General features: G+C 50.9%; 2 protein-coding genes across 3 annotated transcripts; both read right to left on the bottom strand.

The window, feature by feature from the left end:
• Nucleotides 1–5,150: 5,150 nt before the first annotated feature.
• DHH (desert hedgehog signaling molecule) lies at nt 5,151–9,566 on the bottom strand. The gene is made up of 3 exons (XM_037030949.1): nt 9,003–9,566; nt 6,064–6,325; nt 5,151–5,798 (listed from the first exon to the last, which is right to left on the bottom strand). Exons 1-3 carry the CDS (start codon nt 9,303–9,305, stop codon nt 5,173–5,175), a joined length of 1,191 nt encoding a protein of 396 aa, XP_036886844.1. The 5' UTR covers nt 9,306–9,566; the 3' UTR covers nt 5,151–5,172.
• Nucleotides 9,567–11,201: 1,635 nt separating this feature from the next.
• Nucleotides 11,202–24,160, bottom strand: LMBR1L (limb development membrane protein 1 like). Of its 2 annotated transcripts, XM_037030960.1 has the most exons (17): nt 23,749–24,159; nt 21,148–21,232; nt 19,873–19,906; nt 18,706–18,845; nt 18,416–18,519; nt 17,720–17,843; nt 17,137–17,205; nt 16,931–16,995; nt 16,578–16,650; nt 16,419–16,502; nt 16,246–16,322; nt 15,617–15,694; nt 15,396–15,469; nt 15,071–15,161; nt 14,904–14,970; nt 11,971–12,132; nt 11,202–11,787 (listed from the first exon to the last, which is right to left on the bottom strand). In XM_037030960.1, the coding sequence occupies exons 1-17, from the start codon at nt 23,818–23,820 to the stop codon at nt 11,720–11,722; spliced, it is 1,467 nt and encodes a 488-aa protein (XP_036886855.1). In that variant the 5' UTR covers nt 23,821–24,159; the 3' UTR covers nt 11,202–11,719. The 2 variants fall into 2 exon arrangements, with proteins under 2 accessions (XP_036886855.1, XP_036886854.1); XM_037030959.1 differs by having other exon boundaries at nt 16,419–16,650; nt 23,749–24,160.
• Nucleotides 24,161–25,921: the final 1,761 nt, after the last annotated feature.

Genomic DNA, 25,921 nt, shown 5'->3' with positions numbered 1-25,921 from the left:
CTGCTCCCCACCATCCACTCCCATAACATGTTCTGTGTGAAGATGGGGGTATTCCCTGCCTGTGATCAGAACTAGCAATACTCACATGCTCAGATGAGGACCAGCTTACTGAGGAATAAAGTCAACCCCAAAAGCCTGCCCAAATGCCAATTTCCTTTTTAAAATACAAGTTTGTTTTTTTCCCCCTCCTCACCTGCTCTAAATCCTACAATTGCTTTTCACCATCAGGACAACATGGAACATCTTCAAAGTGCATCAGTTTCCCTCTTGCTGTACTGAACTTGTCGATGCTGCTCAGATTCATCTACTCTTGCTCCCCAACTCCAGGCTTTTGCACTGCTATTCCCTCTGCTTGAACAACTCTTACACATATGCCAGATCTCAGCTGAAATGCTACTTCTCAACTTTTTCGTCACACTCAACAACCTTCTAACGACCTATGCCTGCCTTACCAGATATGAACTGTAAGAGCCATGCTTGACTTTACTGCCTTATCCCCATGGCACAGCACAATGTCTGGCACGCTGTAAAACTGTATTGAAGATCGCCCCCCACCTCACCCTCTCACAGGAGAGGTACATTTGTACACATATATGTATACTGAGTCATACATAGAGACAATTACAGGGAGAGGAGGGCTTGAATGTGCTACAAAATCCCCCACAGGGAAATACCCTAAGCAGCTATAGCCTTCTTCTCATAGACAACTTCCTTAGTCTCCCAGCCAGAAAAGAAAGTTTCCTCCAACAGAGCAGGGACCACAGTCAGGAATAAACATGTCAAGGAGGCTCTAGGTCACAAATGCTCATTATGTTCAAGCAGAGCTGATTATTCTCACTAAGGAAAGGCCCTGTATTAGCAGTGGCCTTTCCTTACTTCAAACATTTCTGGAAGCTTGTATCATTAGTCTGCTAGGGCTGCCATAACCAAATGTCATAGACCGGGTGCCTTAGACAGCAAACATTTGTTTTCTCACAGTTTTGGAGGTTAGGAAAGTCCAAGGTCAAGGTTCCAGCCAATATGGTTTCTGGAAAGAGCTCTCTTCCTGGCCTGCAGAAAGCCACCTCTCACTATTGTCCTGGCATCGCCTTTCCTTGGTACATGCAAAGAGAAAGCAAGCTCTTCTTTTAAGGACATTAATTCTATCAAAGCAGGCCCTACTCTTGTAACCTCATTTGACCTTAATTACTTCCTTTGAGGCCCCATTACCAAATACAGCCACATAAGCACTAGGGCTTCAACATAATTTTGGGGGGACACATACTTCAGTCCATAACAAAGCTCAATTCCTCTCTTCTTTAATCCCAAAACAGCTGAGAGTCTTCTTATGCTTTCTGTGTTGGTGTACCAGCCTGCATGTTTTTCCTGCCAGAAACCTGCACCTACGTGTACATACTTCCTTAACTGGTGGCTACGTAGCTCTAGTTAGGGAAACCAGCCATCCAGGCAGGAAGAAAAAGAGGCAATGAAAATGAGAGAGAAATAACTGTCAGAAAGCTAGGACTTAGTAGGACTCAAGAAAGAAAATGAAGAAAAGTCAAAAATAGTTTAAATTCCAAAGGATATGGCCTCATCCATCAAGGCAGTCTTATTTCTTGTAATTCCTGTTCCAATCCCACCAGTTATTGGCCATGGTAACTTGAGCAAGTGACTTAAACCTCTCCTAGCCTCAGTTTCCTCATCTGTAATACAAACTCATGGAGCAATTGTGGAAATTAAATGAGAACCCATATGAGGTAGTAGAGCAGGGTGTGGCATGTCATAAATGACCAGGAGACATTAGCTCCATGTAGCCGCACGTCCCCCTCTCCTGCTCTAAGCAGCTTGCACATCTTCATCCCGGATTCCAAGTCCTTGCTCATGCAGTTCTTTCCGGTCTCCTCCACCTACACGTGCTTCAACACCCCATTTCTTTGCAATGTTTTCTCTGTACTAATATATTTACTGCCTATTCAACTCACCCTGATTAAGTAAAAACGTTGCTGTGATAGTTAATCATTTTATGCCTTTAGGACTACTCCTGCAGGGAAAGCTGTTCCCTAATTTTTTGTGCATTTTTCGGTGCCTTATACAGTGTGACACTACAGATGTTCAATACATCCTGCCCAAAGAAAGGGAGAGTGGGGGAAAGGTCTGGATTTTGAGCAATAAAGAGGTCAGCTGAACCTTGAAGCAGTGATTCTCAACTGTTTTTCAGTATGAAGAGAGGTCTTACCAGGATTATCACAAAATGCTCTGTAAATTCTAAGAACAAGAGTACTTTTCATTACACTTTAGTTCTAAAACACACCCAATGTGTCACACAGTGCCTTCTGGAGAAAGGAGTGTTATGAAATCAAATAATTATAGGGGCAACAATACCTCCCTCCAAAACGTTATGTGAATCATTGATAATGCTTCTACAGCAGTGGTAAGAAGAGAAGCAGACAGGCATCGGAAGCAGCAAAGGGAGTGAAACATGGATGCAGAGCACAGAAACACTTACTAAATGCCTGCTCCACACCAGGCACATACACTGATCTTGTCAATTACTCTGTCAGGGAAGTCTCATCATTTCCAGGTTGGCCTGACTTCCAGGCCACATCTTTTCTCCAATCCGCACTGCCTATTTTGTTGATGAAAAGAGCTTTGCAATTGGAGATGTTGTGTGACAAAGTGAATATGACCTCTGGCCAGCTTCCTGGAGATAATACACTTTGCTGCTTGCAGGTAGGTGATGAATTACTATTGTAATTTTTTTGGAAGCTGGAGAGCCTCCAGAGGACAAGGATAGAAAGTGGTGGAAGGGATGTGTGAGAGAGATGAGTCTCAGGCCTGGGCTGACAGGATATAGTAGTCTAAGGGAAACCTTGTCCTCAAATATGCCCTGCCCAACTTATTAAGCTACTAGGAATCAGCACCATTAGGTTTTACGTCTTAAGAGATTGTTTTCAGCAGGCAGTTAAGATAGATGAATTTCCTGGGAAGGACAGTAAAAACAAGAAGTCCATCTACATAAAAGACTAATTGGCTTATCAGATTAGTAATTACCTGAAGTGTCATGACTGGAGGGCATCGGATGTGATGGGGGTGACAATGGCAGGTTTAAAAACCAAGTAGAAAAGGTCCACAGCTTGAAGTGCATTTCTGAGATAAAAATAGGCACCTGGTGTGGACTGAGAGAAGTCAGGTGGAAGGGCACTAAAGGTAAATTTAGCCACTTCCAAATGTTGCCTTTATCAAGCACTACCTGGAAACCTGAAGATGCTTTCACCTTCAGATATTAACTCAAGGGTCACAAGGGTGAAGGAGATGAAGGGACAACAAGGCTGGGCATGAAAATCTGGACCAGTGCAGGCAACAGCTATACCTCCAGCTTCCAGGAGCCACAGTTAAATCAGGCACGAGAGATGCATTAATGCCACAGTTTTGGAAGGGCATTCTCAAAGACAGGCGGGTGGGCTTCTCGACAGCATGACACCTGTGGCTCAGTACTGGCAGCTAAACAAGCCCCAAGCCCCACGTACCATCTCTTCACTCTTGCAAACAGGCTCTTTTGCGCCGGTCCAGTTCACCCATTCCACAGGTACAGAAGTAATTTCCGACTGCGCGGGAGGTTGGCGCTCCTAAACGCCAGCGTTGGTTCAAGGGTCAACTGTACAGTTTCTGTTCCTTTGGTCTAGAAGGGAATTGGCACTGAAGACCACCAGAGGGCGGTGTACAGCAGGGACCCAGCTGCTGTGAAGAAACAGCCACACCAGGAAGGGCGGGCTCCCGGTAGTACCACCCACCTCCGACCATCCCCCTCGTACCCAACCCGATGCCCTAGACACTCCCCTTTCCAGTACAGTCCAACCTCCTCAGATCTTCCATTCCTAACTTAGGGACACCTGCCTGCCCGGACTGGAGGCATCTGTGGGGTTGGAAGCCACTTGTTCCAGAAACAAAGGCCAAGGAAGCAGAGCCAGCAGTAATGGGAGAGGGGAGAGAGAGAAATGGTGATGGAAGCCAGTGGCAACAACCAGGACAGGCAATCAGGGAGGGCGCTGGGGTTGTAATACCCATATGCGCTTGCTTGGAGTGCCTCTCTCCTCCCCATACACTGGGGCTGAAGCGATTCTCCACCCTCACAGTCCTTCAGAAGAAATAGGTTCCAGCCTTCTTCTGTCCAGTTTCTTTGTCTTGACCAAGAGTATGGGGACTATCAGTTATGATTTAACTAGGAATTTCCACGGGTCACCAGTTGGTCCAATGATGTCCCAGAAAACAAACAAACAAACTTCGGTTCCATCCAGACCCCACACCAGGCTAGGAGTAGGAGGGGTCTAGAATGATACATGGCTTTGAGGGAGGGACCAGGACTTACAGGCTAACAATGGAGGGGGGCAGAACTGAGCATAATAGTACCCATAATAGTCTCAGCCCCACCGGAGCCCCTGTGAACACAGAATGAGGCGCGTGGGCCCTCTTGCTCCTTGAACAACCCGCCTTTGCGACAGCCGGCATACTCCTATGACTGTGCGTGCAGAATACTGTCCTCTCTGGGTGAGAAAAGGGACCAGCAACCTAGAAAAGGGCACAACTTTTTTTGGTCTCTTGCTGATCGATTAGGGTGTCCCCTCTGAGGGGAAGAATCAGGGCAGCAAAATCTGCTGGGGAAGGAGGGAAGGAAGGAGGATGCAAGGTATTGACTCTGGGTATGTCTCTGTTCTCCCCGCTCTGAAGGTAAATCACCCTCGAGATAGAGATGTTTTCCAATAATCTCCCAGAAGCTTTCCCTTTATTAGCCCACCTGTAGGAAAATGTCAGACATCAGATTGGCTGACTGCGTAAGACAGGGTTAACGCCATGCCCCAGCCCCTCCTCTTGCCAGGCTAGGCAAGCAGATCATTATATTATGATTTATAAATAGAAAATAAAATAAAATAATCAGGTTAGGGCTGAGGCATTGGGGAAGAAGAGGCAAAATAGCCTTTGTCAAGGAGTACCCACTATCAACTCCACCTGCCTAGGACCCAGGACCACCTCTTCAGTTGGAGGTTGCCCCTAAACTAGACAGTCCCACATAGCCTCCATTTTTCTCCCCATCCCCCCCGCCCCAATCAACATCAGGGGCAGCCTTCAGCCCTAGATCTCAGCCCCCAGCCCTCATTTGGGTGGGCGGGCGCCTCGAGGTTTCTATGCCTACAGCGCTCAGCCCAGCAGCTCCTCGGCCAACCGATAGAGGAACCGAGAGTACCAATGCATGCCTGTCGGCTGGACAGCCCCTCCAGGAAGCAGCGCCCCCAGCGCGTGCAGCAGGCGCAAAGGAGCAAAGGCTCGGTGCGCCCACTGGTGACTCTCCAGAACCGCGTAGCAGGAGGCCAGGACGTCATTCACCAACAGAGTCCCATGCGCTGTGAGAGGCGCGAACACGCCCACAGCTTCCTCTCGGGCCACACGGGCCACGCGCGCTGGCCGTAGCGCGTCCCCTCCCGGCGCCAGCACCGAGTCCCCCGCACGCAGCCGGCGCGCAAACACTGGTGCAAAGTCGCCTGGCGCTGGCGCTGGCCCTCGAGCAGCGAATACTAGGTGCCAGGGTGTGAGCAACAGTTTGCGAGGGGGCCGCTCAGTCTCCACAGCCACGAAGGAGGCCCTGCGCTGCAAGTCCCGGTCCAGGAAAAGCAGCACCGGCGTTGGCACCACCCGGCCTGAGGAGTCTGCCGCCAGCACCCAGTCTCCGCGATGCAGTTCCCGCAGCCCCTTCCGCTCTCCACTCCGAAGGCGCACGGTGGCATTTCCCGGAAAGCAGCCGCCCGCTCTGACCGCCAGTGAGTTATCTGCAGGGAACAAGCACAGAGAGGATCGGATGAAGAATGTTAGTACAGATTCTCAGACATGTGGGTCAAGCCCAGCGCAGACCTCACCAGGCCCAGCACAATGGCAGTTTCCCATGGATCTGGTCCCAGCCTGGGCAGAAGCGGAAGGATGGTTTATAACACTAACGCCCACCTTGGTCACCCCTAGAGTCACAACAGGGCTGTGCAGACTGTTTCCCAGAGAGACCCCCTTTGGGTGGACCTCACCACCCACCCCCTACTGTACCGGCTTTGACCGACACGTGGACGTGGTTGCGGGACTCATAGTAGACCCAGTCGAAGCCGGCTTCCACTGCCAGGCGCGCCAGCAACCCATACTTATTGCGGTCGCGGTCAGAAGTGGTGATGTCCAAGGCACGGCCTTCGTAGTGAAGTGAGTCCTGAGCATGGTGGCCGTCCTCGTCCCAGCCCTCGGTCACCCGCAGGCGCACTCCGGGCCACATGTTCATCACAGCAATGGCCAGAGCATTCACCCGCTCTTTACAACGCTGTCAGGGAATAAAGGAATCCGTTTCCTCACTATCACTACCACCATTATGGGGGCAAACGGGACCTGATGGGAGGGTCGATTCTCCTGTTTTCCCACCCCCATTCCACTCGCTCCCAGCTTTTGAATGCCCTGGGGAACTAAGAATCTGCATAGGTGTAGTCGCCAATCTGCACTCCCTTCCCATAGCATCGTGGAAGAACTGCGGGGTCAAGTCTGAGGTTGAGAAAGGGGTGCCTATACCTAGCTCTTTCCCCATTTTTAGTGCCTGCCACTAACCCCTGCTCATCCTGGGGAATCCGCTCAACCTGGGAGAGGGCAAAATTGAGAGGGCGGGTGGAAGCTTGGTCAGGGCGTGGTTGAGCAGCCCGGCTCCCCAAGAGGAGCCCCTGTTTGAGCCTGGCCCCCCGCTGCAAGCCCTGGCTGCCCTCCCTCTGCCTGATTCATCTTTTGTTTCGTTGCCTTCCCTGGCACCGGGCATCGCTTCCTTCCTTCCTTCCTCCTCCTCCTTTCGGCCCCTGGCATTAACCCCTTCACTGTGCGAGTGCCCCCCACAGAGGTGACCTAGCGGAGCTGTGCGGGGATCAAGGCTGCTAGGAAAAGGGTTGGGGTGGCGGGGGCCGCACGAAGTACAATGGCCATTCTCCGGGATGACTTAACCAAGCGAGAATCCCGGGCTGAGGCCGGAGAAGCGCTGGGAGAAGCGGACTCAGCAGCTCCATCCACAAAGGCGCTTTTCAGCCACCCCGGCCCAGGGAGAGGAAAGGGCAGAAAGCCGCGCCCCCCATCTCTGCTCCGGCCACGCCAGTCCCCTCCCCCAGCTCGGCCAGCCCTTCGGGTTCCAGCTCAGTCTCTGCCAGCCCTGAGAGCCGCCATCTCTCCATCTCTGGTCCAGATGCAGCCCAGAGAGGCGGGGGAGTAGCACCTGAGAACAGCCGGAGCTGCCCTGGTGCGGCTCTGGGGGGCCCCCTGCAGGGTGGGAGCGGAGAGGAGGCAAAGCAGCCTCGGCTGGAAGCCTGCACCCGGGGGAGTGAAACCACGGTTATCTTGGCCGCTCCAATTTGGGAGCCGGAGACCTTGGCACGCACAGTAGCACGGACACTGCGGGAGGAGGTGCAAAGAGGACGGCTTCCTTTTCTTCTCCCCCTCCGATCTCTCACCTCGGACTTGGTTTTCTCCTAACTGCCAGAGGGACAATTTTCCCCTTCCCTTCTTGCAGGGTCTTCTACACCTCCGCAGGGTTGGAGAGGAAGGGAGGGGAAAGACAGAAAAAGTGGTGACTCCTTCCAACTTTTTGTCGCTGTGTCCCCTACTGAGGCCTTGAGGCCTTGACCTGCGGGGGCAGCAGCCCTTTGCAGAGCCAACTCAATGGAGGCCTTTTGCAGCCAGGGTGTGGGAGATAAGCAGGACCCGAAGGGTTCCCAAGCCTGTCAGAGCCCCTCCTGGGCCTGTCCCATGTTCTGCCCCCTCTGCTGCAGGTGGCAGCCAGAGGAAAGGACCATAACATTCCATGACCAAGGAGGGAAGGGGTGTCTGTCCCCTTCCCAATCTCTGGTGGGAGGAAGGCTTCAAGGCAGGAACAAGAAAGGATTCTTTCTCTCCTGGACAGGTTTTCCTAACAAAGTAACCTGAAAAACTATGGCAATTAATCAGAGGAAATCCGTACCCCTCCCTCTCCCCCCACCTCCTCACTCCATACACAATTAGGTGGTGTAATGGAAAGTGTATAGGACTCAGAATCGAGAGTCCTGAATTCTAGTCCCAGCCATGCCACTAATTAGTTTTACGACTTTGATTAAATCGCTTTTCCTCCTGGGGCCCAGCTTTCACTGTAAAATGAGGGGTGGGGTGATGGTGGAAGAATGTGATCTCCAAGTTTCCTTCCAGTTCTGACGGCTGATATTACTGGCTGGAGGTGGTGCTTCTCTCCCACGGCATTCATTGCTCACCTCTCCCTCGGTTGGTTAGGTTCTGGTCTGCAGTAGATGCTCAATATGTGGCAGTTGAATATATTTTAGTTACTTGATTCCAAGGAAAGCCCTGAGCTCAACTGAGCTTGAGGGCCACAAGAAGCCTTTGATTCTTAGGTGGGCCCATCTGTTCTTCCCATTGAGAACTGCTTCCCCTCCCAAGACAGTTGTTTAGATTCTTGAATAACCTTGCCTTGGTTCTAGGTTGCCACCCCATGCCAGTCCCTGCTCAGGTAAGGCCTGGCCACCTGACACTCCACCATCCTTTCCCAGCCCCCTTTCAGTCTCTGGCTCACAGAGCTTTTCCACAATCAGGTCAGAAGCCAGGCTAAGGGCACAGCTCTCTGTCCGCAGCCTCGCCAGCTCCTGGCCCCCAGCTCACCCCAGCCCTTCCTGCCTGGCTGGGTAGCTGACCCCCGGTCCACGCCTCAGCCATTTCCCGTCTCGCCTGCCGCCATCCCCCTTTCCCCGCCCTCACCCTCTAAGTCTCTCCCAGCTTCACTCTCACTAGTCCCTCCTCCCTCTCCCCCTGTTCTGATGTTCGGATCTCTCCTCGATCACTCTATCCAGCCAGCAGAAGTTTTATTTTAAGTGGGGCGAGGGGAGGTCTTTGAGATTAAGGGCTGTATAGGTGAAGCCCAGCGCACCCTCCTGGGATGCTATAGGAAAGTAGAGAACTTGGCACAGGTGAGGAGAGACACACCTTACCTCAGTCATCAGGCGGTCTGCGCCACTGTTCTCCTCATCCTTGAAGATGATGTCGGGATTGTAGTTGGGCACCAGGTCCCGGAAGCGCTCTGAGCCCCTTGCAACCATCCCCTCCGCCGGCCCACTGGCGCCCAGGGTCCTTTCTGGCACGCTGGGCACAAATTGCTTGTAGAGCAGCGGCACAAGCTGCTTGCGCACGTAGCGGCGCCGGCCAACCGGCCCCCGGCCCGGCCCGCAGCTCTGGGTTGGCAGCGCCAGAAGTGCCAAGCAGCACAGGGGCACCAGACTAGACAGCAGCGCCATGGATGCAGTGGACTCTGGCCAAAAGAGAACGTCCTTGTCCTCACCAGCTCGCCCTGCAGTTGGACATTCCCCCGGCACCAGAGAGCGCAGCAGGTAGAACTGCCCCCAGAGTGCCCTAGAGCTCTTGTGGCTCTGCGCACCTGGCTGCCGCTAGCTCTGTCTACATGCCCCCCGGGGGTCTGGAACCTGCTACTGTCTGGCCATCATAGCAGGGAAGGGGGGTCGTGGGTGAGTGCCAGCTCAGCCTGGCTCTGCCGCCAGGCTCCGGCGCTGCCACAACGCCGGGGCTCCGCCTTAAGTGGCCCCTGGCCCCGCCCTCTGCTCAGGACCGGCCCACCCCCTCCCACCAGGGCGGGGGCTCTAGCTGGTCACCACTGGTCCAGTTTGAGACTGAAGTGTGCCCCATCTTGAAAACTAGACAGGTTACCTGCCTACTAAATTCTAGTAGCTTTACAGTCCATTGCCTCTTCTAAGCTTGGCACCAAACCAGCCTCCGATACTTGAATTGATCTTTGCTTTCCCAAAGCCTATCCTAGCAGGCCATGTTCTCTGCTACCACCCAGGAAGTACTGGTTCCAGTTTCTGCCAAGGCCAGCCAGGCTGTTTGGGCATGCACACAACCAGAGCCTCCCGGTCTGTGGGCCTCCCCACACCTCTGCCCTTACCACCTCTCTTCTTCGGCAGTAACCAGGACTGGAAGGAGTGGGTACCCGGGGTTATTTTCCTTAGTAGCTTTGCAGCCTTCTGCTGGGAACTCCTCCCAGCAGCTCATAGTTATACTCTGGTTTAGGACTTCAACATTTGCTATTTTGTTGTCTCCAGACACCCAACTTATTTTTTCAAATGAATAACTTATCAATTGGAAGGTGCTGAAGGGCAGGCAATGGGTACTTATTAAGTCTCTAACACGTTAATGAGCACTTTTTAACTTTCATCCAGCCACTTTTCCAGCTTTCTACCTCTCTGGACACTCAGGTTTTATCTCAGAGGCTTTGAGCCTGGAACACTTCACCCATCAATCACTATCCTGGAGAAATCATTTTCCAAGTGGCCTTCTCTCATGCCCTGACACTACCCACCTCTGTGTTTCCTTGAGAACCAGTATTTAACTGCCATCCATTGTGGTTTGATGTTAGAATTATGTGTCACCCTTACTAGACAAATCAATTAAGCACAAACTTTTATCATGTAACCAATGGTTAACTGCCTGGTGTTATCTATAGTAAAGTGCTCGGCGTGTATTCATGGCACCTACACTTTTTAAAAATTTCATGTTCGCCCCTCATGCAGCTCCATAGCACCTTTGTATCAGGAAGAAAGCACCCCTCCTCATGACACCTGCCATTTGCAAAAAGTCCTTATAACTATACACAAGATTATGAGGTACCTAAAAGTGGTACAATGTAGTCTGTAAGCCCGAGCAGAAACTTTGTCCCTAGCCCCAACATAGAGGGCTTGCATAGTATTTAAGGGACTGACAGCCTCTCGAAAGATAGTTTTTTTCTCTGAGGTAGATCACAAACCCCTGCCAGTCAACCTCTTCTTTTACTCCACATCTAATAGTCAAGTCAAGGAGGACAGGGCCGAGGGTGTATGTGTACACAGGGGGAGGTTATCCTATCCCTGCATTTGACGCCTACCTACCCACAATAACCAAGGCATAGAAACAAGGCCATGGGCATAAGAAGAGGCAGGGGACCAGGCAGCTCGAGGCTGCCTAATTGTGTGTCCTAACACTAGACTTAGGTCCCCAAAGGACGTTAAGAATGCAGATGGAGGGGGAAGGAAAGGATGGTGGACAGGATTCCTGTGTCTTTCAGCTGAGAGACTCAGGACTGAGGAGAGCAACAATGTTCAAACAGACACAGACAAGTCCTTAAAAAGAAACAACAAAGCAAATCTTGGGATCTACTTTATTGCTGATGGTTGTGGCCTCTTCTTCCCCATGCCCTCATATCTCTGGTGGTCCAAAGCCCGTCCAGGATAGCACAGTGCTTAGGTTCTTCTGGGCCAGAGGCAAAGGGAGACAATCTACCTCCCAAGTCTGCCCCTGCTCAGTCCCTCCCCTGTCCCCACCCCACCCTATTGCACATCAAATCATGTAAACATGGCTACGGGCATGGCCCGGGATAGCAGTGAGGCAGATTGATGTGTAAACGGATTTGGGACCAGGAGCCAGACCCAGTCACCCAGCCCCACCCCATGCTGAGGCCCATAGTTAAATCTGAAAAAGCAGGGGGGCCTGGTCCCAAACTCTGGCTCAGATTATGCAACAGTGCAGAGTGCTCAGCTCCTCTCTGCCACCCCCCCCCCTCAGATTTCAGGTCCTAAGGTCCATCTACTCCTGGTGTCACTCCAGGCCTGGGCAGCAGATGGCAGTGTCCAGTTTTCTCCCTCCCACCCCCAACTGGAGGTCACTGGTGCTGGGTCTTCCTAGATGCCCTGGGGAAACCAGAGACAGGCAATGGCAGTCTGTCCAGCCCTGGAAAAGAGGGGGAGAAGGCCGTCAAAAGTGGGGCATACGCCCAGACTCTGGGATGACAACCAGGCCACAAAATGCATGGGTGAGGGAGGTTACAAAGTTACAATCTCCCCTGCTGGAATGACCACTGTCCCAGAGAACTCTCAATCGCCCCACCAACCTGTGCTCCCCACTCCCTCTCACCAAAAGCCCGGATCAGCTCTGCCCGCACAGCTGCGGTGAAGGTCTTCACCAGACAGAGAGTGGTGAGGCCTGTGAAGGCTGCATTGTAGAGGAACACGATGTAGAAATTGCCCAGCCAGTTGAAGCGTCCAAAATCACCCAGCAGGTCAAAGCGAGTGAGTCCTGAAGTACAAAGACCAGGATGAGAGGTGGGCCCTCCATCCCCTCCCCTAGCTCAGAGCCCAGCTTGTGCTGCCTCCTGGTGGCTACATCTCAACACTGCAACTAACAGGTTGGCCTCTCCTATCAAATTGTTCCTACCCCCAACCTCTGCCTTGGGCTTTCTTGGCTGCTGAAAAGTGTCAACAGCGAGGCTTGCTGCAATCTCCCTTCCAGAGTCTGGCATGTTCTCCAATGGGATCCCTCTGGCTCCAGGTGTACCAAGGAGCTCCCTGGGCGCACCAGTTGTTCTGGGACAGGAACCTTTAAGCTAGTCACCAAGTATTTTTTTAGTAGGTAGAGCAGTGTGGAGGTTGACAGTTCTGACTCTGATGGGATTGCTTTGGTTCACATCCAAAGTCCATCCCAACTGTGTGATCTGGGGCATTTCTTTAAACATCTGTGCCTCAATTTCCTCAACTATGAAATTATAGAGAGAAAATAATGGGACTGTGAGAACAGAACGAGACAACACACATAAAGCGCTTTATGTGCCAGGCACTATTTTAACACTGACTGAGCCCTTCACAATAATATAATATCATCACAAGTAAGATTTGGGGGGCCATTCTCCACTTTAAAAACAATTCCTACATGGATCCAATTTACAGGAACTAACTGGTGGACCTACAAGCCAAGCCTAGTTTACTACTAAATCCTCATGGCTTAAGTATAAATGGTAAAGGAGAAAGAATATGGATTTTAAAACCAAATAGAACTATTTCTTTTTTTATTTTGAGAGTATATTTATTAAAGGTGGGGACACTGCGGGGTGGGGGGAGGTAGAAGAGGGCATGGGGGGATAAATAGTGATGGAAGGAGACTTGATGGGATAGTGAACACACAATACAGCATACAGATGATGTATTATAAAATTATACACTTGAAATTTATATAATCTTATTAACCAATGACACCCCAATAAATCCAATAAATAAAATACACTAAAACATCATCATATAATGTAAAAAAAAAAACTTGGGGACAGTGACACAAAGGAAAGGCTTAAGATAGAAGGGTAACAGGAGTGAGCCCAGACTGGGCTGTCTAGACTCAGGAAAGGAAGTCACAGTAACAGAAGTGAGCCACACTGGACTGCACGGACTCAGGAAAGGAAGTTACGAAGGCCAAAGGGGAGTCCTTGGAGACAAGTTCAGGGGGTTAGCCTGGGAAAAACTGCTGCTGCCCACCACTCCCCAGGTTGCAAAGTTCATGGGAACTTTCGGAACTTAGGAGAAGAAAGCCAACAGTACACACCTGAGGAAAGGGAGCGTGGGTGTGCTCAAGAAAGGGAACATACCCAAGTGGAACTAATTTAAATACTAAATCATTTATGATGTATGCATGATGATGTAGTTAGGGGGGAGGAATTGCCTATGCAACTCTCACACTACCCTGGAGTGAAGTAGTTACATTTTAAAACATTTTTAAAGAATATTTTTATCAGCTAATTCTAGATCATAGCTCTAAAGATGGGAGAAGTTGCCCTGGTTGGACATTTCAGTTGGTTAGAGCACTGTCTCAATATACCATACAACAGGGGTATTAAACTCATTTTCACTGGGGGCCACATCAGCCTCCTGGTTGCCTTCAAAAGGCTAAATGTAATTTTAGGACTGTGTAAATCTAACTACTCCTTAACTAGGGGCAAGGAGCGCGGCACTGCCGCCAGGTAGAAACAAGGTGCCGGGCTGAATAAAACAAGGTGGAGGGTCAGATTCGGCCGGTGGGCCTTGTGTTTGCCACCTGTGCCACACAAGAATCAACCAATGGGCCTGGCTGGTGTGGCTCGGTGGACTGAATGCCTGAGAATCAAAAGGCTGCTGGTTAGACTCCCACTCAGGGCATGTGCCTGGGTTGTGGGCCAGGCCTCCAGTAGGGGGTGAATGAGAGGCCTGGCCCACAACAACTACACATTGATGTTTCTGTCTCTTTCTCCCTCTCTTCCCCTCTGTATAAAATCTTTTAAAAAGAATCAACCAATGAATGCATAAATAAGTGGAACTACACATTGGTGTTTTTCTTCTGTGTTTCTCTCAATTCCTCTAAAAATCAAACTTTAAATAAAGAAAGATGGCTGAACTGAGTGTATTATTTAATGCTCTGGTGTGTATAAAAAGCCCTGGATCGGGATTTAGGAGACAAAGGTTGAGACAAGGAGACCTGGCCTTGCCTCAAGCCAGCTGTACAACTAGGTAAGTAAATTCGCTTCTCTGTGCCTCATTTTTAAAATTAGATGATCCAGCACAAAGGAAGATTTGGGGGAAAGTAGTACCTTTTCACTAAAACAGCAGTAAATGGGGAAAGCTAGCCCTGATCAGTATGGATCGGTTGTTTGGGCGTCGTGTTGCAGAGCAAAAGGTTGTGGGTTTGATTCCTGTTCAGGGCACATAACTAGGTTGCAGGTTCAGTTCCTGGCTGGGGCACGTACAAGAGTTAACACACTGATGTTTCTCCCCGCCTCTTCTCCCTCCCTTTAAAATTTAAACACAATTTTTAAAAATGGGGAAGACTATGTGATACAGCAAATGGAAAATTACTGGCTTTGAAGTAACACTACTGTTAAATCAGCCTAAGCATTTCAGAGACTCGGTTTCTTGATCTGTATCATGGGGACAATACCTTCTCATAAGGTTGCTGTGGAAATTAGGGAGAACATGTGTCTAAAGTGCCTGGTTAGCACCAGTAGGTACTCAAAAAAAAGCCAATTCCCCTTATCTTCTTTTGTTACTTACCCAGAGTACGTGAGAAAACAGGAAGTGCTGAGCTTAGAACCAGAAGACAGACACAGTTCCCGATTATCTGGGAAGGAATAAAGAAAGGGGAGGGGAGGTAGCAGAGCCGCCAGTACCTAGCCCTCATGCATGCCCCCAGAATACCTCCTCTACTCCCACCCACCTACCTGCGTCATGGCTGTGTCACGCCATCTGGGCCGCAGCCTCCAGAAGAGTGGAGAACTGTAGAATCCCACGACCGAGGATATCATCAGGTAACTGCCACTGGGGTTAGGGAAGAACTGGCTGGCTCCCAAGGATTAATGCTTCATCTCAAAGGGAAGGACCCCTTTCCCCCAGCCCTCCTTTCAAAAGCAAGTCTTTTCCTTCTTTGTGAACCTCAGGTTGGTGAAGACTTGCCCCCTACCCCTCACTCCTACGACAGTCCTGTCCAGAGTCACAAAGGGGACAGAATAAGTACGCAGAAGCAATGGTGGGTTTCCAGAAGGATACAAGATGAGTACAACCTGAATAACGGCACCAAAGGAGCCTAGCTTGGAGAAGGAGACCTGGCCCAGGGAAGCATCCTGAGAGATGAAGCAGAGTCACTGTGGAGCACTCCACCATCAGCGCCACCCAGCGCCCAGCCTTCCCTCTGGCCTTAGTTTCTGGCCCCTCATCCCAGCCTTTCTCAGGCCCTCCCCAAAAGACATGGTGGGAGGGAAGCCCAGTACCTGCATGCCCCGGGGCATGGCAGCCTCATCGATGAGCAGCTCCAGGATGTGGATGGCCACAATGAGCACAGACAGGCCCTGTGTGAGACAAGGTCACACATTCCCACCTCTGCCCCCACCCATAGCTGTATCCAGAGTTGAATGTTAAGAGCAGACACTCTGGTCCAACATTTTCAGTTTCCAAGTAGCTGTATGGGACCTACTCATGGCTAGTGCTAGGAACAGAGAACCTTTGAGGATATGATAAGGTACACCCTCTCCAGGTGGAAGGATTGGAAAAAAAAAAGCCAAATAGAAAAATGGATCTCTTCTTCCAGACTGGTAGGTAAGACTTATCCCCAAGTCCAGGTTGTAACAAGTGGGGGGATAGACTGGATTTCAACCCTTATTTTCACTGCAGAGCAAACCTGGGTTACTCGGTGGCCCTGTGTGGCCTTGGGCAAACTTCTTAACTTCTCTGTTTCTTCATTTACAAAATGGGGATTGATGTGCTCAACACAGGGTAAGACACAAAGGAGACACTCAGTGAGAGGCAACTACTATTACTGAGGATAACCAGGTCCCTGCATCTTCTCCCTCTTCCCTGAGAAGGCCTACTACTCCCTCCCTGGCAAGGCTGGCGTACCCACCGTCAATACCAGCAAGCACAGCATGGCCAGGGGATAGCCCAAGTTCCGCTGCCAGGCTGAAGCCTTCCGCCGCTTCTCTGTGCAGGAATGGGAAGTGGTCAGCAAGGGTGTGGAACCGAGGGCTACTCTCCTTGGAAAAACCCAGGTATCCCCATCCCTACCAACCCACATACCCAGCAGGACCCTCTGTGTCTGTAGAGCCAGGACCTGTCTGTGCAGTAGCTCCATGTCCAAAGGCAGCCAGCAGGAGGTGGGATCTGAGGGCACAGAAGATGGTGCTGCCCCTGCCTGAGCCACGCCCACCATCCCACCTAGGAAGAATTGCAACTCACTGCAAATCCTGCGAGTCAAAGCTGCTTCCTCAAACGCTGAGCAGTACAGCTGCTCCTCCAGGTCTTCTAGCAGCTGGGGCAGCAGAAAGGGATTCACAGTTATAGGCTCCTGCCCTGGGGCTCTAGAATCCCATTCCTTCCCCTACCCCTCATTCACCACCCTGTGGTCAGCAACTTTATCCATCCCTCCTGACTGCCTTGTGTTCTGCTTTGTATGTCTGAGAACCCCCTCCAGATGATGGGGGTGAGGGATACAGGAACCAAGAAATGCTGTGGCCCTCTGCAAGGTTGTCTGGCTTTAGCTTTGCAGGAAGCTCACCTCGCAGGATCAAAGGGCAAGGAGCACTACATACCCGGGGCTTGACCAGCAGCTTCCCAGTAACCGAGAACATGCGGGCGAGACCTAGCGGAGTACACACTGTAGGGACAGAAGCCAGTCACCTGCCAGACCCTTCTCTCCATCATTTCCCCCACCCACCTCTCCATTCCCTTTCTTTCTGCCCTTGGTGGCTCTGGCACAGGGACCTCTCCCATTTTCCCCCAGACCATGAGCACTTACCCAGGAGCAGCAGGACCCCAAGGAAGGAAATGCAAGAGTAGAGGTAGGGGAGGTAGTACTCCCAGAAGTCTGTGGGTGAAAAAAGAAGTACTGTCAACCCATCTCTTTCCTGCTTACTGGGACTGACAGGTCTCAGAGACAACATAAAACAGTAATACAAATCAGGAAATCTGGCCCTTGTCAGCAGAAGGGGGAGTGGCAGGCACTATCACAAACCAGAGAGCCTAAGCCATGCCTAAAGAGCACAATGGCTATTCAGCTGCAGTCACCAGGGACTAGTGTAGCCAGATCCTCAGCCTTGTCAAGCAAAGCCAGAGATCTGGACATTAATGTAAAACCTCTCAACTTTAACATGTCAGCAACTGACTCGTATATATTTTTACATCATTACATGGGCCCAATGAAACATTTCTGCAGGTTAGACTTGGCCTGAAGCCCATCATTTCGAAACTTCAGTCTAATGATTGAAATGATCCCAACTTTCTCCGTCTTAGAGGGATACAATTGTTTCGGGCAGGGGAACATCAGCCAACTGAAGAGCCACTCAGCCTGGTGGGCGGGAAGGAAGCGCAGGCCCTCTCACCATAAAGTGACTCCCTGCTGGCCTTGTTGTCCACGATGGCTGACGCCACCCACACCATGCCCAACACCAGCAGGGTGAGGAGCACCAACATTACCACGGTCTCGTAGACTCGGCCCAGGACACCCTGTGGAAGAAGGCAACAGGTGTGGAGTGCAGAGAAATCCCAACATCTAGGCAGTGCAGGGAAGGAATGAAACACTGGGGGAAGCAGCCTGGCTGGGGGAACCAGAGAACTAGATCCAGGAGACAGGAAAAAGCATATCCCTCTTATTCTGCTAGATCACTCTGTCCTCCAACCCCATAATCTGGGGCCACTCCTTATCCTGGATATTCTTTTTTTGTAACCCTCCTCTTTGGGTCCTTTCCCCATCCTTGTCTTGCCCTGGCAGGCTGACCCCTGAGGTCTGCATCACACAAGCCCTTTGTCCTTGGGGTTTCTGTTCAGCTTGCCCAATGAAGAAGCAGCTACTCCTCTGTTGGATGGCTGCACCTCCCCAGCATCAACTATCAGTGGCTTCCAGAAGCTATTTCTTCCCTCTGTTCCCACAAGCCTACAGTGGTACTGACTTCCTGCTGCCATTAGCATCTCAAACTCCTTTCTGGTCTCAACTCTGAAAATACCTCTGCAAAAATCTACTTGAAATATCTGAGTGGAATTGTTTCCCTCCTGGATTGACTGATGTATGCTTCACTCACCTTTCTGGAGCCAGCAAAGCCCTCAGACTCAGTGAAGAAGTATGCAAAGGGCATGAGGAAGATGAGGGACAGGTTGGAGAAGAGAAAAACAAGGTTCCAGAGACCTAGAGCAAAAAAAAAAAGAAAGGCAAGGGTGGTCAGGAAGGGGGGCCCAACCCACTGGGAGTCGACCATATCATCAGGGATCCAGGGATGGGGTGACTCTGACTGATGAATCCAAGGCTGTCTGTATCTGCCCGATGCTTTCTGCCCCCTATAACCACCCCAAGCTGCTACCAGGAGTCACGTACCATGAATGAGGGAGCCATTGAGCCACTGGATGTAGTAGTTCCGAGGCAGTGAGAGCAACACCTCATTGCTGATGATGGAGAAGGGCAGGAGGAGGACAGCACCCAGGGAAACTGCCAGGGTAAAGGTGCAGAGCTCGAGCCTGGGCAGAGAAGAGGTAGTGCCCTTGGTTAGCTCAGACACTTCCCTGGGCCCCAACGCCCTGTCCATCCCTGTAAGCACCTGTGGTTTCTCTTGGAACTGACTGTAGTAGTGACAGACTGAGGTAAGGAGCCATTAGCTGGGGCTCTACCGACTACTTCCCCATCCTGGCCCTTACCTTAAGGGGAGCCTTGACATATGTGATGGGCATATCTCAGGCATTCATGGGAACCTGGTCACCTGCCAGGTCACTTGCCCAGACTGTCCCCAAGAATGTGATCCTCCCACACATGCCTGTAGGGTGCACCAGGCATGATGCCAACCTCTGGGGCCTGGCTTCTCTGCTCAGAGATGTGCATTTCTGAGCTTGCCTTCTTTAGCCCACATAATAGCGGGGTCACCCCATACGGCTATGCCCTGTACGAGGCACTGGGACAGAGAGGGAAAAGGGAGCTAAAACCCAGCTTCATAGCCAAGGTCTGTGTCCTGGGCTGCATCCATTGAAAAGAAGGGACCGTTTTATTGATTTGGTCCATCAAGGAGGGAAGGTTGCCTTCTTGTAATCTGTTGACCCAGAGGGGACATCTCTACTTTTTCTTTATACGTGCTAGTGAATAATAGCAGCCTGGAACAAAGGCTATCCTCTAAGAATCAAGCATGCCACCCCTTTGGGGAGCTCCACCTTCCCCAACCCCTGTCTTCATTAGCCTTCATCCTACCCTACTCCCTTCCCAATGGCTGCTGGGAGGCGAAGCCAAGCTGAAGCCATTTCCGGTGACTCAGGTCCCAGCTGACAGTTCCTGGCCATGTGGATCCCAGAAGCTCCTGGACTAACCAGGGAGACAGGAAGAGCAGCTTTTCCAAGCGTCCCCAGGGTGGGGTAAAGCCGGAAGAAGCCAGAAATGGGGTATAAGCAGAAACTCTCTTTTTACTTTGTGACACCCCACTCTCTGCGCCAGCTCCAGAACCTCACTAGATCTCAGCTTCTAAAGGCTACAGGTGCCAGGTGCTCAGGTAGCAACACTTACGCAATCTTGTTCACTGTGGCATCTTCATCATCCACTATAAGAAACAGAAGCATGGGGAAGAAGCAGGACATCAGTGGGCAGCTCTGGGAACCATTTGTGTCACTGTGTGCCTTCCTGCCCTCAAAAGAGGGCCTTCACCCATGGGCACAGAGCTGGACAGGAGGGTCTGGAAGAGCTCATGCTATGAACCCCACAACATGTTCTCTGGCCAAGGTGGCAGTGGTCCTAGGAGACAGTACAGGCTAGAAACTCCCTCCCTTCCCTCCCTTCCCATGACATCTCCTATCACAGGCTCCTCTTTGTAAGCTCAACATATCGTAAACAACTGGTCTGTGAGGTTGGTTACATCAGTGGCTAGGTGCAGCAAAGAGAAATGCAGCGAGTGGGAGGAGGGGAGATCCACAGAAAAAGTCCCCAGGAGAATTACACTGAGTAGCTGCCTTCTTGGGTGGGGGCTCATGAAGCCATCTGGAGGGGAGGCTGGGGCTAGGAACTGGGACAAGTGTGCCACCTGACAAGCCACACAATGCCTGCAGAAAGGAAAGCTCCAATGTGAGCATATTTTGGCTCTAGAGAAAGACCACTACCACCAGGTCCTGGGGTCCCAGTGGTCAAAGAGGTCTCTGGTCCTGGGTTTGGGAGTACTAGGAGAGGTGGTGATAGAGCTTGTGCCCATGATAACATTTGCCTTGCAGTTGCCTACTTCAGGTTTACAGAGGGCTTTTATTTTTTTATTTTATTTTTATTTATTTATTTTAGAGGGGAAGGGAAGGAGAGAGGGAGAGAAATATCAATGTACGGTTGCCTTTCATGCATCCCCTGCTGGGAACTGGCCTGCAACCCAGGCATGTGCCCTGACTGGGAATTGAACCGCGATACTCTGGTTCACAGGCCCGCGCTCAATCCACTGAGCTACGCCAGCCAGGGCTCCACAGAGGGCTTTTATATTAACCATCTTGTTTGGTCCACATAATGACAATGGACTGTGTACGGATTATTAGGCCCACTATGTAGAGGGGGAAACTGAGAGTCAGAAAAGTTACAGGATTTGCTGAGTGGCTTTTCAGTTGTGGACACTTCTATCTAGACTTTCCACTATACCACACTGCACCTCCCTGTGGAGGTGCGGAGGTACGGAGGCAGAAGAGGCACAGGCTCCAGAACAGCCACCTTTCCCTTCCCAGCAGGCACTACTGGCCCATTCTCCTGAGGCTGGCCCCATGGCGACAGGAACACTGGCAGAAGGTAGGCGGAAGGGAGGGAAATCACGGGTACCTGTGGTGAACTCGGCAGGCTTCTTAAAGCGAGTCAGGGCGATGTGGCAGAGGATGTAGAGTGTCGCAAACAGAAGTGTTGAGATCTGTGGCAGAGCATGAGCTGGGATGAGAAATTCTAATCCCCAGCACATCCACAGCCCCAGTGGCCTCTCTGTTAACTCCATGGGATCAATTCCTCTCCAAAAAGTCTCCATATTTCCAGGGTTTCCATCTTTCTCCCTGGTACTTCCTCTAGTCAGGGCCTCAGGGGCCTCTAAGAAGCCACAGACAGGGGCTGTCCCACGTGCCTGGGGAAACAGCAAGGGACAGCCACCACAAGGGTATTCCTGGGATAAAATAGCAATGGTAGAACACTGGATAGTAAATGGGCGGAAAAAACTAAAGATGCACATAAACCCATACCTGAAACGGGCCACAGAACCAGAGGGAATTACCTCTAGCACATGACTGGATAGGGGAGAAGGGGATATCTGCATTGTCCTGACATTTCACCCCTCCCACATTTCACCTCCTCCCCCACTGCCACCCTGACCCAAGCTCCAGCAGAGAGTAAGTAGGAATCATATTACTAGATCAAGTCAGAACTTCTACAGTGTTTCTTCAGGGACCCTGAAAGATCAGGTCTACTCTGGGCCAAACCAGAGCCTCATTTAACACTCTGCCCCTAAGAGGAGGACTTAGTTGGGCCCAACATCTACAAAGTCTCTACAGTCAGCATCAGCCCCTTTAAAAGCTGTCGATCCCTGGTTCCTACCTCAAGTGACTTCCCAACTCTAGGGCCCGGCCTTTCAAGGTGACAGGACCTCCAACTGATAGTTAAGGCAGGACTTGGCCAGGATACTCTGCACATGCATGCCTCCTTACCCTACCCCAGGTAAGCTGCTATCTCTAAGGCGAGAGGCCACTGCTCCGTTTGGCTCCACAATCAGGGAGTCTTGAGAAGAGAAAGTATTACATCTGAAGTAGTCTAAGACAGGATCAGTCTCGTGGGTTCTCCAGTCCTCACAGAAACTCTGCACACATCTAACCAAAGAGGGAAGATGTCAGAGAGACCCCAGGAGAGCCATGGGTCTAGGACAAAGCTGTAGCTTTTGACATTAGGGAAGTAGAGTAGAACGAGCCACTCAGAGAGTAACTGCAGAATTTTTACAGCCTAGTGCTGTGCCCTTGGCTTGCGTAATAGCCAGGAAGGTAGGAGGGCTCAAAAAGTCAGGCTGAAGTGCCACCCAGTTCCAGCTGAGGCTAGTTCATTCTTTAGAGTAGGGAATGAGAGCCAGGTGGAGGAGCTACCAGAAGCGTTCAGGCTGCCCTTGGCCAGCACTGGTGTCCTCAGCTAATGGTACTAAAGATGGGGGAGACACCCAGGACTGCTTCTCTGTCCAAGGTCTCATCCCTCCCTGTTCTCTAAGAATGTGGGCCTCTGGCCATACATTGTTTCAAGGCCTGGGCAAACTTCAATGATATGCCCAACCTCATCCTGTGGGACTACTCACTAAGGGACATGTGAGAAAGGCTTCCTGAAAGCAGATAAGGCATTCTACACACGGACTGATATACTTCCTACTTTTCAGTCCTCGCAGATAAGGACAGATCCAGTTAAGTCGTGGCTCACTTTATCCCTCTTCCAATCCGAGGCTGCCTAGGGCAGAATAGAGCCCAGCCTGAGAAAAGCCAAGGATGAGCCCACTCAGTTACACTTCTACTCTTCCAAACCATTCCCTTTTCTTTTCCTCTAAGTATATGGAAGACAGGGCTACCCTGGGGAGCTCCGGAGGAAGACTGAGGAGAAAGCAGAGAGATAAGAGTTCAAAGCATGCCTGAGGAAGATTCGACTTCCTAAGCGCCCCTGGGTGCCCACTGCCCAGAACTGAGGAATCCCATCGCTGTGGCAGGTCCGCTGACTCTCTAGGGGGCAGTCAGGGAGTGAGGAAGGAAGCCAGGTGCCCTCTACAGCACTGAGAGGAACCACTGCACAGGGGAAATCCCTAAATGGCTGGGTAGCTAGCTAGAAACCTGGCCTCGCAAGGTTCCTAACAAATACCAATAAAGAGGTGGTGATGGGGTTGGGGGGCGCGGGGGGGCTTTAGTTGTTCACTGTCTCTAGTTAGTAGAATCCACCCCAACAAGAGTTCCTTCTTCCAAAAGGGGAGCTACACCAAAGTCCCCCTTCAACAAACATCAGCTGAGGTTGGGGGAGGGGAGGGGAGGGGAGTATATGCAAATAAGGCCCCTTTTAAATCCATCCTTCTCGAACTAAGATGGGCAGACTCACCGGACTCTCGGATCCCGAAGGACCCAGAACAACCATGGAGGTGGTGGGGACAAAAGGGAGGGAGCGGGAGGGGCGTGTAGAGGGGAGGAACGGAAACCGACGGGCTTTGTTTACCGCGCAGCTACCCAGCTGATCCCACCTACTGGTTCACCAGCGAGGGCATCGGTCCATCGGTCGGGCCAGGGCCCTTCGCTGCTCGCCCCTGGTCCAGGCAGAGTCTGAGGCGCTCTGAGCCCAGGTGGTCGTACTCTGACCTGAACCTCTCCCACGACACTCGTCCTTCTCCTCCCTTTGGTCCTAACGTTCCTGCCCGGGTCCCGCACTCACAATGCATTCGCGGACCCTCTCGTGGAATAGCTGCTCCCGCTCAGATAGCACTTCGTAATCAGCTGCTTCCATACTCTGCTCAGCATGACTGAGGCGGGGGTGTCTCCGGGCCCGGGGAGGACGAGCGGGGATAAAGCCGCCGCCGCCAGACACCCGGACCCAGCCGTAGAAGCTTTCCTCTCAGCCTGCGACGGAAACTCCGGGTAATCTGAGGTTGAGATTCAGTCGTCCGGACGCCCCGCCCTTAAAGGGGCAGGCACCAGCAAGTCTCACTTTAAGGGCCCCTGCCCGGGCTCCCTCTTCTCCCTCCCCTTTAAGGTCGGGGCTAGGTCACGTTTCGACGCAAACACCGGCCTCTAGGTTGGCTGTAAGGAAGCATCGGTCCCTATTCTCCTCTACCGGAGGCCGACCTACAACACAGGGGAAGGGCGGGTTCCTTTGAGAGAGAAGAGCTCATTGGCTCCTAGAGAGCTGCCGCTCATAGCAAGAGGAACGCTGATAGGCTTTCCCTGAGAAAGGAGGCGGGACTTTTCCGGCCAATCGCTGCTCATTCTAAAACTAACCGACTCCCTTTCCTCCTGCTGTTGAGAAGGGAGGGCTGCATTATACTATAGCGACCAAAATTTTAGTTTGGCCGTAGTCACGTAAATGAACCGTTTGGAGCAGGCAGGATGTGAGAGTTCCGTGGGGGTTCTGAAAGGTACGACTGCCCAGGAACCAAGGCCCAAACTACCATTTTCTGAAAGTGTGTTCATGATGGAGTGGGGCACTCCTTCGCGGCCAGTTTTTACTCAAGTCGCTTTTGTGGATGGCCATGTGTGTGCTAGAGCAAATACTAAAAAAGAAAAAAATGAAGACCAAAAAACTGAATAGAGAACTACAGAAATGTTCTTCCCAAACTTTGGGAGGAAATGTCTCTTACTGGGTAACATTGTTGAGTGGGGCTGAATCAAACATTTGCTGATGTATGTACCACTCACTTTACACACTTTATCTTATTTTAATATCATAACCGTTAAGAAGAACGTGTTGTTACTAGCATTTTAGAGATTAGGAAAAGATGAGAGGTTGTCATGTGCCCAAGGCAACATAATTAAGGAATGCAAATTACCTTCCTGAGATATTGGTATAACTTACCGTTTGAAAAGTCTCACCATGGTGAAGTTAAATCCCCTAAATTGGAGGGAACAGTGCAGAAAAACTCAAGAAGGGCTGAGTTTTGCAAAGCTTCCTATTAAAGAGTAAAAGCCCAATTTTAAAGGCCTTAGGCTGCAACCACTTACTATTTGAACAAAAATCAGAGGTCAGAATTAACAACTGAATTCTGAACCTTCGTAACTTCTTGGGGCAAGTTATTTTGACCATGATTTCTGTTTCCCCAGTGATTTGCAATAGAACTTGGGATATAAAAAGCATGTATTTGTACATACACACATACATACATACATACCTGTCTTTGGTGATAGCACAATGAGGGAACCTGAAGAACAGATTTCCCTCTTAGCAACCAAAACTCCCAACAAGAAGGGAGAAAATAGACAGGTCTCAAAGAGGAGAAGATAGCTGGCTGGGTGCTCAGCTCTGATGTGAGGAAAAGAGAGGTGGCTGGGGTCTGCTGAGTGTATTGTAGGAACAAACATGAATGGGTCAAGATCCTGGCTTGGAGAAATTTACAGCTTGTCAGGGAGAGGTAGTCTTGAGCTTAATACTTCTCAGATCTTAATTTCAAGCCTATGTGCTTTAATGATCTTATTATAACACAAATCAGATCTTGTCATAGCTCAAAGGCTCTCAAAAGTGATCTACTTGTGCTTAAAAATCCACCTGCCTTTGACCTGGCTGGTGTGGCTCTGTGGATTGAGTGCCTGCTTGTGAGCTGAAAGATGGTTCAATTCCCAGTCAGGGCACATGCCTGGGTTGTGGGCTGAGTCCCCATTTAGGGGATCACTGTATCTCTTGCACATCTATGTTTTTCTCCCTCTCTTTGTCCTTCCATTCCCCTCTCTCTAAAAATAAATAAATAAAAATTTAAAAAATTCACCTTTGGACTACATTTGACATGCTGTGTTTTGTTTGGCTCACAGTGTTTTAACAAATTTGACAAAGGTTTGAAAATCAGGAGGTGACACCTTAAAAATTCAGATTTCTGTCTCTTAAATAGAAGATGTGGCAG

Source organism: Sturnira hondurensis, unplaced genomic scaffold, assembly GCF_014824575.4.
Source record: "Sturnira hondurensis isolate 20B ecotype Veracruz unplaced genomic scaffold, ASM1482457v3 Scaffold0020903, whole genome shotgun sequence".
NCBI classification, from domain to species: Eukaryota; Metazoa; Chordata; class Mammalia; order Chiroptera; family Phyllostomidae; genus Sturnira; species Sturnira hondurensis.
This window is presented reverse-complemented; position numbering and strand designations above follow the sequence as displayed.